General features: G+C 48.9%; 1 protein-coding gene across 2 annotated transcripts in view; it reads right to left on the minus strand.

The window, feature by feature from the left end:
* The window catches only part of rnls (renalase, FAD-dependent amine oxidase), a 313,054-nt gene that overhangs the window by 18,859 nt on the left and 281,499 nt on the right, over positions 1-12,696 (minus strand). For both annotated transcript variants that reach the window (XM_072478963.1, XM_072478962.1), the window contains exon 5: positions 119-292. In XM_072478963.1, coding sequence (XP_072335064.1) covers positions 119-292 — 174 coding nt within the window. The remainder of the gene's footprint in view (positions 1-118; positions 293-12,696) is intronic.

Raw genomic sequence — 12,696 nt, forward strand, 5'->3', positions numbered from 1 at the left:
TTAACCTGCCTGCATCCTGGAGTTGATTGATTGTTAGTGTTGCAATGGAAATACCCAATGAAATGTTTGCCATTAGCATCGCCCCATTGTTATGAAGAAAAATAAATGCAGCACTGACCTAAATTGCGTTTCTTATTATCGATGGAGATGAAGCGTATGCAGGGGTTATCAACAATGTACTTCGCAGCCCAGGGGACACCAATCTGTGTGCCGGCCTCGTAGAAAAGGGCCAAAGCAAAACGAGAGGAATAACTTGCCGTTTCCAGTTGCTGCCTTTGTGATTCACTTATTACTATAATAAAGAAAGATTGTGAAAAAATGAAAGGGACATTGTCGTAAAATCAATGTTTCATTTCTACAACGCAGGACAACATGCACAGTCAATATTTATTTGACTAAATTGCGATTGCATTACAGCTGTCTATCATGAAATATTTATGAAGGGGTCGGGGTTGAAATCCAGCTCAGAATATGAGGTGAAGAGCTTGTGTCTCGGATGGTTGTTAAGGGTCAAAAATGAAATCAGTTTAAGTACTCTCAATTCTGTTCTCAGGGGATGGAACTCCAGAGTGCAAAAACCGCACTGATAATTTCTAATCAGCACTGACCAATCATCCAAACCCATCAGCCCCTTAATGTCTTTGTAATAGGCTAGGAACAAATGGATTTGTGAGCCACACGATTGGCTGCGAGGCCCCGAGGTATTCAACTTTTATTTTAAAGCAACTGGAAGCATGGTGCTAATAGACAGTGAGGTCATAAAGCGGACCCTCAATAGGCTAAAGGAAAGTGCAGCCAATGGAGTTCAAAGTGGGAGCAGATGGAGAGGTTGTCGTCACAAAGTCTGAAGGTGTGCAATCTGTGCACATCAAGGAACACTGAGGCAGAGCGGGTCAGGAGTATGTGACCATTAAACCTTGCTTAAGTGGAACCAGGAGCTGCCTCACGGTCCAGATAGACTAAATTCACACCAATTTGTTTAGATTATTCAACCTAACACACAGCTTGGCAACAAATCATCACTAATCGTCACTGGTCCAGATGCAAAACGTTAAAGCAGACGAGCCCTGTTTCACTTGAACACAATGGGTCATAAGAAAATGTAAAAAACATATACATGGCTGTTAAATAAATCATTGCCTTTCCAATAACAAAAGATGTTAACAACTTCACCTTACATTCCTTGTTTAAATCTGTCCTTAGAAAATGCTTCTTAAATTGGTTTCCACATACTTTTACAGTGTACTAGCACTGAATAGTTGCTGTATGGCTTTGTTACAATGCATAGGGAGCACGTTCTGACAGTTTTAGTTACTGTTAATGGTTGAGTAATGTTAGGCTTACAATAATATGGATGATTGTATCACTTGGCCTTGCTGCTTATTTTAGATTATCTTCCATTTGCAGCAGCAACTCCAATTTAACATTTTTTTTTTTTTAAAGAGTACCCAATTCTCTTTTTTTCCAATTAAGGGGCAATTTAGCGTGGCCAATCTGTCGACCTCCCCTGCACATCTTTGGGTTTGTGGGGGTGAGACCCACGGCAGACACGTTGCAGAGAATGTGCAAACTCCACATGGGCAGTGACCCGGGACTGGGATCGAACCCAGGTCCTCGGCACCGAGGCTCCAAGTTAAATAGCATTAACACTGCCATCTAACCTTTCACAAAATGCTCTATTCTCTGATTTTTCACAAGGTGATTATGTATTGAGAAGAGGCTGAGTAATTGTAGTATTTGATGCTGTTTCAGATATCTGTGCAAATATGAAGACACACACACACAACTCTGATGTACACATGCACAGAACTCTAAACACATGTTTAGATACACATATAGAATTCTGAACACAAGGTAATGCACACTCTGATGAACATGTGTTAAAGTTCACACCCACAGAATTCTGAGCACATGTTAACATAGACATAGAACATACAGTGCAGAAGGAGGCCATTCGGCCCATCGTGTCTGCACCCACCTACTTAAGCCCTCACTTCCACCCTATCCCCGTAACCCAATAATCCTTCCTTTTTTGGTCACTAAGGGCAATTTATCATGGCCAATTCACCTAACCTGCACGTCTTTGAACTTTGGGAGGAAACCGGAGCTCCTGGAGGAAACCCATGCAGACATGGGGAGAACGTGCAGTCTCTGCACAGACAGTGACCCAGCAGAGAATCGAAACTGGGACCCTGACGCTGTGAAGTCACAGTGCCAATCACTTGTGCTACCGTGCTGCCGTGCTATAAGATGTATAAGCGCTCTTTGCTGGCTTAAAAGATGCAGTGAATGCACAGTGTAACCACCTTTCCACTCCAAAACCAGCTAGGAGGAACAATTGGTGCTTGCAGAATAATAAGAGAACATTAAGGAGTTGCACATACGCCTGCTCAACTTTATTATGATGCTTTGTTTGAATTGGTTAGGAGCTAAAACCAAACATAGCATCAGTACTCAAGGAGTGGTTCAAAAGAACCCTGTATGTGGCTGATGTAATCTGGGAGTTGTTAGATACCCATTTAGCTTTACAAGCCAAACCTTAATATTTGGCTGCTCTGCTTGAGTTATTGAGAAGGATAGATTGCCAAAAATATACAGTACTAGCTAAACTCTCCTCTTGCAGTGAATGATACATCGTCATTTGTTAGTTTTAGGTGCCCCTACAACGATTAACTGCGATAATGAATATTTTAGTATTAAACAACACACAATTCATATCTTCTATAAATTGATTAAAAACTTGTGAAACATCAGGGCTCAAATAGCTGTGATACATCGGTATGTGTTGATTGTCGTATTGCTTTAAAGGCTATTTTAACAAAGTATTCATTAATTTATAAATAAACCAGTTAATACTTCAATTGAATAGTTGATTCAAGGACAGGAATCTCCATTGGCCGATGCCGGAATAGGCAAACACGATTGGGCGGCGATATCGGCGTTAGCTGAAAATCAAGGTTGGCACCGGGTGCCTGGCGGAATGCCATGTTCCAGTGCGTTGACAATGGATTGGCCTCAATGCTCGTAGCCATGGAGCATAGGGACTGGGTCACCTCCCTCTGGGATTGGCTCAGGTCAGCCAGCGCCTGGGCAATGCTGCCGACGCCCTCAGTCATCACCCATTGTGACTGGGCCAAGCTGTGGAGCGCCGCTGCAATGTCCAGGTGGCCCTGATACATAGCTGCCTGTGGCAGCCCTGTCCTGTGCCTCAGTCACTGCCACCACAGAATGCCCTGGGCCTTGGACATCTTGACCTATGGCTGATACTTTAACCCAAGGACGCTACCCATGTGGTGTTGTCTTGGATGGCATGCATGGTCGGCACTGCCTCCTGCCCCTTCAGGTGGTTGGACTCCTCCAACTTCATCTGCAGGCTCTGGATAGTTGGTGACAACTCCTCATGTAGTTCCCGGCTCGGTGACTGCATCTCCACTATAGATGGGACTGTCTGTTCCAAAGGCATCTGGATGTCAGTTAGTTCCTCGGGTTGGCCTGTCCTCCGACCATCCGTCCCTCAGGTATTCCTACCTCCACCTGCTGGACTGGAGCAGCTGTGTGGTGAGCACCATATAGTGTCCAAGGAGCTTATTCACTAACATGCCCAACCGAGGTGAGAGTCTCTGGGATGGTGGAGGGTGTTGGAGACAGCTGTGACAGGAAGTCGGTGTCATTATCGGACTGGTGCTCGGGGGTGTCGCGGGCTGGCGTTTGGGGGCTGACACCGCTGTCAGTTGCCGCCTCCTCACTGGACATGTCCTGGAGTTGTGCCCAGTGCCGGGGGAACACCAGAAGGGCCCGCCTCGTTGCCAGGTGACCCTGCAAGGCACAAGACATAACGCATAGTTGGATCGCCGGTTGGGGTGGTGGTGTAGGGGAGGTAGGGTGGTGTGGGGGTTTTGGCACATGTGTCATATGGGACACCAAAACTCAGCGGGGGCTCACTTGGTTCTGCAATGCCCACTTTTCGCCTGGGCGACTGCTCTCTCCCGGCCCCCCAACCAGGTCCAGTGCCCGCCACTCCGCGACGGTGAGGCATGTCCGGCGGGCCCCTCCACTGTTCTTCCTCTCCCTGTGATTATGCACTGCCTTCTCCTGGTGGGGGTGAGGGCGGAAGCAGAAAATGCAGTGTTAGGCAGTCAGATACTGGCAGCACAGGGGGTGAGCAGCTGGTGGCCTTTGGGAACAGCGCACCCGGCCATGGCGGGTGGTATGGGTGCTGGCATGTGGCGCAAAGTGACTGCCATAGGGTGGGGTTCAGTCGCCCTGCGGTTGGGAGAATGGGGGTTGATGCCAGAGTACGGTGCTGGCTACGCACCAAGGCAGGCCTGAGGTGGTCATGCAGCTTCTTGCGACACTGCTGGCCGGTCCCGGTGGTGGCACCCACTGCGCTCACGTTCTCTACCACCTGTGCTCAGGCCCGGTGTACTCCGGCGGGTGGCTGCCTCCTATGGTGGCCCGCCTCGCCTCCACAGCATCCGGCAGGGTCTTGAGCTCCGCATCTGTGAACCGCAGTGCCGCTCTTCGGGCTGCCATCTTGTTGACTGGGGTGAGAGTGTGTGGGGAGTGGAGTGCTCATATGTGATTGCAGCTTGTCAGCCTCTCGAGTGCCAATCCCGATCCCAGCGAAACGGACACAATTTGCCATTGGAATTGCTCTAGCTCCACGTGGCACCGGTGCTAGCCCATTAACGGATCCTGAATTGCTTCAGGACCAGCGCCGATTCCGTGGTCATTGAACAGCACCATTCAGTCCCAGCATCAGCACTTAGTGAGCGCAGTGGGTGCCACCACCGGGACCGGCCAGCAGTGTCGCAAGAAGCTGCACGACCACCTCAGGGCTGCCTTTGGTGTGTAGCCAGCACTTAGAATCCATCCCAAGGTGTTTGTATCAACAATTTAACATTTATGTCCAGTCTCTTTCAGATTTACTCAACATTCTTTCCTGTAACATGGATTTTTAAAATTTCTTTGGAGAATGTGCGTTACGAACAAACATTCCGTCAGTCACAATGTTCATAAACCACTGTTTTCGACTGGATTTTGAGGTCGACACTTATTTTAAGCTCAAAGTTATTTCTAATTGTTTACTGAATAAAGCACTGAGGTTTTGCCGTTCATTGTTGCCAAGCTGCTTATACGTTTTTGAACTTGGCTGACTGATTTGGGAAATCAGACATTGCTTCACAGATTGGCTCTTAAATTACTACTTGCAATTAAATAATAAACCAGATGTTTTGCTGAATTGATGAGTACAAAACCATCCGATGAAGGACTGTATTAGCATTTGTACATGAGCTCATATTTGCAACTTTATGTTTATGGAAAGAAAAGGAAGACTTGTATCTTGAAGATTTCATGACTCCAGGACATCCCAATGAAGTCAATAAAGTGCACTGTTGTCATGTGGAAAACGTGGCAGCCAGTTTGCACACAGCAAACTCCCAGGACACTGGGGTGAACTCCCCTTGCTCTCTTTGAAAATAGTACAGCCATGGCAACCTGAGAGAGAGGTCAGGGCCTCAGTTTACACCTTATCCGAAAGCCAACATCTCTGCCAGTGCAACACCTCTTAAGCACTGCACTGGAGCGTTAGCCGAGGTACTGTGCTCAAGTCTGTGTGATGGAGCTCGAATGCGCAACCTCTGACTCAGTGGTAAGACAGCATCACTGAGGCACGGTTAATGAGGTAACGGGTGGAGATGCACTGTCATTTGGAGGAGATATTGCTCGCTGGACATTACTATCAATGGGGTGAGAACTATGTTTGGTGTGGTGTAATCGACTTTATAAATAACCTGTGTGGGATATTGCTATGCCTGGTGCACAGAAGAAGTCCTCACTAAGTGTTCTGAGAACCTCAAATTGTAAAATCTGACAAAACATGAGCCTGAACTAGCAATACAAAATCACTCCTAACAAAACAGTATTTAATAAATAATACAATTTTAGACAGAAATGACATATATTAAACGCAACTTTGTTTTATTTGGCTCCCTAATGGCTCAGTTAGTTTATCCTGCAAGTAGCTCTATAAGTGTAGGGATAATAAAGTTCCTAGCTTCAATTTCTTGGCAACGCAGAGCTGGCTGATGTCTCTCTATTTGGCTGAATAGCAGTCCGGGGAAGGAAGCCCCAGACGATTTTACTTAATCCGGGCCTGTGGAGACCAGTCACAGTACCCCACTATTACCCTGGCTGACATCAGATAAAATGTCAAGATTATCAATTTATAAACTCTAAAACAATCTCATTTTTGCTCCTCTCTTGAAGGTTATTCAGGGGGTTACTGTTGCCAGACAGCCAGTATCCCATTCAAGTGACCATGATTTAAAATGTTGCCAGCATTGTCCCTGATCTGTGCAGCTCTTCCCTGATCTGTGCAGACAATAAGCTAGGCTCTGTTTTTTGGGATAGAATCAATGGACATATGGTTTCACTCAGTTCACTTTCGTAACTCTGTATTTATGCTGTACAGTTAGCAGCATGAATTGTGACATCTTAATAAAAGAAAAAGGCATTGGCAAACTCAAAGAGACGAGTAAAAGTTTGACTTCAATGGAAATAAAAACAAAGAGAGATATAAAACAGGTCACTGACTCACTATCATGAGAGCCATCCCGCTGTGCGTATTCTGTATTCCAGAATGTTAGAACATATTTGGCCTGAATTACAGCAGAATATTCGTGTTCGCTTGTTCAATACTGTTTTGTCACCGCTGGAAAACCAATTCACTCTGCTCTTTATCTCTGCCGAACCAAGAAAATGAGCACAAGGTGACCAAAAGCTGGTACAATCCCAGAATCTGACATCTCAAAAATGGCTCTGGTTATAGGGTAATAACAGGCAAGGAATTCATCTGAAAGTGCAGCGGGACATGGCCCTGTCATCATTTAGGCTACACAAAAAGACAATTTTTGATGACTTTTGCAGGAGAATAAAATCCTAAAGTGCACAAAGTACAGTTGGCAACGGTAATAAATTAAGAAATGACTGAGAGCTCAAGGCATAAGACAGCTTTTCTCGTGGAGTCTGGGGATATGTGCCCTCCTACGCAACATTATATTTAGATTTTTGACAAAGTACAATTTACGTTTTTTAGCAGCCTGCTGTAATTCTGCTTTTTAAGTAAAAAGATCTTTTTACCAGGAGGTTTGACATCTATTATATATGAAAATAACTGTAGTTATAGGCACTTTAAATGTACCGGCTCCAATTCCTTTTTAGAATTCAACATGATAAACATGAGATTGATATAAGATGGGGTGGGAAGGTGGGGGTGGAATCAGAACACCAGTGAATGCACGGAGGTCCTGCCAAATTTAATGTATTCCCTGTTTTCTGGTTGGGAGTGACTGGCTAGCTGTCTGGTGGGTAGATCATGGGGGGTGCGGGGTTGCGATTGGAAGGAGGTCGAGGGAAACAGTGGAAGGATGGTTGCGGGGCAATCTTGAATGGAAAGTCAGAGGGGATTGTGGGTGGAAAGTCGGGTGGGATTGTGGATGGAAGATCGGGGAGGGCTGTGATGGAAGGTCAGGGGTGTCATAATATGCACCCATGCACATCATGAGGTAAAAACAGGCAGTGACAGACACCCAGGTTAGCCAATCAACGTACAGGACAGAACACAACCAATCACCAGACAGAACACCAGAGGGGGGGCTTCCAACTATAAAACACACGAGGCATCAGCACTCCACCTCTTTCCACTGGTGACAACTGTAGTGACAGTCAGGATGTATATATCAGTCAGCACCTTCTACACGTGGATCAGAGCTAGCCTGGTCTCGCTAGTTATAATTAGCACACTTACCGTAGTAGTGTCAACCCACAGCCAGCTGTGTGCATTGTTACAGAAGTTCAATAAATCGTATTAAATCAATGCCTACGTTTGGTGTATGCTTTACCGTTCAAAGGCATCCTGTTGCAGTCCGTGTTACCCCAGGGTGAATAACATGACATGATACCAGGAGTCTTTGATAATTCAGTGACGACCAGCGGGTGCCTTCCAGCGGCATGGAGAAGATCCAGGCCACTCCACAGCTCCGGATCTCCGGAGGTCTCGGCACCAACTGGCGGGTCTTCAAGCAGAGATTCAGTCTATACATTGAGGCCTCGGGCCTCGAGGATGCGTCTGATGCCAGAAAAATTGCACTGCTCCTCTCGACTGCAGGGGACCAGGACATCCAAATCTTCTATTCGCTCACTTTTGCCGACGGCGAGGACAAGACCAAGTTCCAGATCATGTTAGCCAAATTCGACAGTCCCTGTGAAGTCGAAACGAACGAGAGCGTTGAGCGCTATGTCTTCCAGCAACGCCTTCAGGGTAAGGATGAGCCTTTCCAATCCTTTCTAACTCATCTCCGCATATTAGCGCAATCCTGCAACTACGGTGACACCACTGATTCCCTCATCAGGGATCAGATCGTGTTTGGTGTCCACTTCGACGCCCTGCGGGAGCACCTCCTAAAAATAAAAACATGACCCTGCCAGTGGCCATCGAGACGTGCAAAGTGCATGAACAGGCGAAAGGTCGCTACTCCCTCCTTAAATCGGCAGAACAGGACCAACTTGCCTCCCACGAGGCAGAGAGTGTACAGGCCATCGCCAGAATGTGGTGCCTTATCATCAATGAATGCGGCCATTTCGCACGCTTTTCCCGGGGTCCCACGCATGCGCACCACAGACGGGAGAACAAAGTGGCCGAAGACCACACTGCGCAGGTGCGAGCGGCGGCTGACCCACCGCATATGCGACGACGCACGGAGCGTTACAACGTCAACGTCATGACGTGTCCGAACTGCGGCACCGCCCACTTAAAGCGGCAATGCCCTGCAAGAGGCAGGCGATGTTTAAATTGTGGGAAGCCTGGCCATGATTCAGCCTTGTGCAGGTCTGCACCTCCGATCGTGGGCCAGCGATCCCATTTCCAATGAAAACGCGTTCGAAGTGTGCAGCAAGGGCTGCTGGATTCGGAACCTGGTAACACCACGGATCCAGAGGACGACTGCCTGGAGTCCCCATATCGTGTGGGCATCATTACTACGTATGACAAGGTCTCCTCAAATTCAGTAACACGCTTACTCATCCTCAACGTGAATTCTGCAGACGAATGGCGTGCTGTCGTACAAGTCAATCAATGCAGCATCCGGTCAAGCTGGACACTGGTGCTTCAGCCAATCTAATATCCCAAGCAGATCTTGCTCGCATCCAAAGGCAGCCAAAAATTCTTCTGCAAGCCTGCCAGCTGCTTGATTATAATGGCAATGCCATTACTGCGTTCGGGTCTTGTAACCTGCAAGTCTCCAACAAGGCCATCAAAGCCACACTGCGATTCAAAATCGTCAAGCCTGACAAGGCTTCCCTGCTTGGTGCTCATGCATGCAGGCTACTCAATCTCGTCCAGCGCGTACATGCCATGTCCTCCGCCAATATGAATCTTCAGGCTGGCATTGACGAAATCCTGTCACAATACCCGGATGTGTTCAGTGGGATGGGCACGCTGCCGTACCGCTACAAAATCTTATTCAGGCCTGATGCCACGCCTGTGATCCATGCACCATGTCGGGTGCCGGCTCCTCCGAAGGACCGTTTAAAGGCGCAGCAGCAGGAGCTCCAAGACCAGGGTGTAATCTCTAAAGTGACGGAACCGACTGACTGGGTCAGCTCGATGGTCTGTGTGAAGAAGCCCTCTGGAGAACTGGCAATATGTATAGATCCCAAGGATGTGAACCGAAACATAATGCAGGAACACTACACAATCCCGAAGCGAGAGGAGCTAACCAGTGAGATGGCACATGCCAAATTCTTCACGAAGCTAGATGCATCGCGTGGCTTCTGGCAGATACAACTGGACGAGTCCAGCAGGAAGCTCTGTATGTTTAACACACCTTTCGGAAGGTACTGTTAAAACCGCATGCCGTTTGATATTGTTTCAGCCTCTGAAATCTTTCACAGGATCATGGAACAGATGCTGGAGGGCATTGAGGGTGTGTGGGTTTATGTTGATGACATTATTATATGGTCCACGACCCCAGAGGAACACATATCTCGTCTCCAACAAGTCTTTAGACGCATACATGTCAACGGCCTCAAGTTGAACAAGGCCAAATGCTCCTTTGGCATGTCATCAATCAACTTTTTGCGTGATCAAATATCCCAGCAGGGTGTTCAACCGGACTCGGACAAAGTCAAGGCCATCAACACCATGAAGGCCCCGGAAGACAAAAAGGCGGTACTCCGCTTCCTGGGTATGTTTAACTTCTTGGGAAAGTTCATTCCCAACCTCGCATCACACACCACGGCTCTCAGGCATCTGGTGAAGAAGTCCACTGCCTTTCAGTGGCTACCCACACATCAAGCAGCGTGGCTCGAGTTAAAGGCAAAGCTCACCACTGCTCTGGCACTAGCGTTTTTTGACCCAGCGTGGGAGACTAAAATCTCCACGGACGCCAGCCAGGACGGCATCGGTGCGGTGCTCCTCCAGAAGGATGACTCCTCATCCTGGGCTACAGTGGCCTATGAGTCCAGGGCCATGACTCCCACTGAGCAGAGATATGGTCAGATAGAGAAAGAGTGCCTGGGCCTCCTCACCGGTATTGCAAAGTTCCATGATTACGTCTACGGTCTACCAACCTTCACAGTAGAGTCTGACCACAGACCCTTTGTCCATATCATTCACAAGGACTTGAATGACATGACGCCCAGGCTCATGACGCCTTCGACTCCACAGGTATGATTTCAAATTGGGTTACACACCGGGCAAGGAGCTAATCATTGCGGATGCCCTGTCCCGCTCCATCACCTCGCCCTGTGAACAAGTCGACTTCAGCTGCCAAATTGAGGCACAGGTGCAACTGTGTGCCAGCAATCTCCCGGCCTCAGACGAATGAGTTGTCAACATTCGAGAAGAGACTGTCAAGGACCCTCTTCTGCAGCGGGTCATACATCACCTTGCAAATGATTGGCAGAAAGGGCAATGCCCTCAGTTCTTTAATGTCAAGGATGACCTAACAGTTGTCGAGGGGATCCTGCTCAAGCTGGATCTTATCATTATTCCTTGCAGCCTCCAGAGCTTAGTGCTCAAACAGATCCACGAGGGACACCTCAGTATCGAGAAATGCAGACGCAGGGCCCGGCAGGCTGTCTATTGGCCTGGCATCAACGAGGACATATCCAACATGGTCCTCAATTGTGCGACTTGCCATCGTTTCCAGCCTGCTCAGCCCGAAGAAACACTCCAGCAACACGAGATCGTGATCTCTCCATGGTCTAAGGTGGGAATCGACCTTTTTCACGCCAACGGGCATGACTACGTGCTTATAATTGACTAGTTCTCAAGTTACCCCGAAGTGGTGAGACTGTCCGACCACACATCAAGGACTGTCATCAAGGTCTGCAAGGAGACATTTGCCAGGCATGGAATTCCGCTCACGGTCATGAGCGACAACGGTCCCTGCTTCTACAGCCAAGAGTGGTCCAACTTTGCAAAGCAATACCACTTCCAGCACATCACCACGAGCCCGCATTACCCGCAATCTAACGGGAAGGTCGAAAAAGGGGTCCCTATCGCGAAGCAACTGCTCTGCAAGGCTGCGGACTCAGCTTCTGACTTTAACCTTGCGCTCCTGGCGTACAGGGCAACCCCTCTGTCCACCGGTATGTCTCCGGCACAACTCCTTATGAATCGTGACCTGCGCACGACTGTTCCAGCCATTCATTTACCTGACCTGGATCACCTCCCAGTGCTGCAAAAGGCGTAGCAACTCAGAAACCGGCAAAAGCTGACATATGATGCTCATGCTACTGATCTGCCCGTGCTCTGTCCGGAAGATGCTGTTCGCATCAAGTTGCCTGGTGGAGGCTGGTCAGCTCCAGCTGTTGTTGTTCGACAGGCTGCTCCCAGGTCGTTTGTGGTTCGCATGGCTGATGGATCCATTGTCAGGCGCAACAAAAGGGCACTACGCAAACTTGCCTGCCACCACCGATCTCGCGTTCCCAGATGTCGTTATGCCTTTTCCGGACACCTCGCTCCACGAGGCCACCAATCTGGCTGCAATCCCGCCTGTCAAGGCGCCGTCGTACCCACCTCCACCTCTCAGGCGGTCGACAAGGATCCAACGCCAGCCCCAGAGATTGGACTTATAAATATGTCCTTTGCACATATTATTATGTATGGGAGGTTGGGGGAGGGTTGTGGATGGGAGGTCGGGGGAGATTGTGGATGGGAGGTTGGGGGAGATCGTGGATGGGAGGTCGGGGGAGATTGTGGATGGGAGGTTGGGGGAGATCGTGGATGGGAGGTCGGGGAGGGCTGTGGATGGAAGGTCTGGGGAGATTGTGGATGGGTGGTCGGGGAGGGCTGTCGATGGAAGGTCGGGGGAGATTGTGGATGGAAGATCGGGGGGATTGTGGATGGGAGGTTGGGGGGATTGTGGATGGGAGGTCGGGAGAGATTGTGGATGGGAGGTCGGGGGGGATTGTGGATGGAAGGTCGGGGGGGACTGTGAATGGGAGGTCGGGGGAGATTGTGGATGGGAGGTCGGGGGAGGGTTGTGGATGGGAGGTCGGGGGAGATTGTGGATGGGAGGTCGGGGGGATTGTGGATGGAAGGTCGGGGGGATTGTGGATGGAAGGTCGGGGGAGATTGTGGATGGGAGGTCGGGGGAGATTGTGGATGGGAGGTCGGGGGAGATTGTG

Source organism: Scyliorhinus torazame, chromosome 16 (genome assembly GCF_047496885.1).
Source record: "Scyliorhinus torazame isolate Kashiwa2021f chromosome 16, sScyTor2.1, whole genome shotgun sequence".
NCBI classification, from domain to species: Eukaryota; Metazoa; Chordata; class Chondrichthyes; order Carcharhiniformes; family Scyliorhinidae; genus Scyliorhinus; species Scyliorhinus torazame.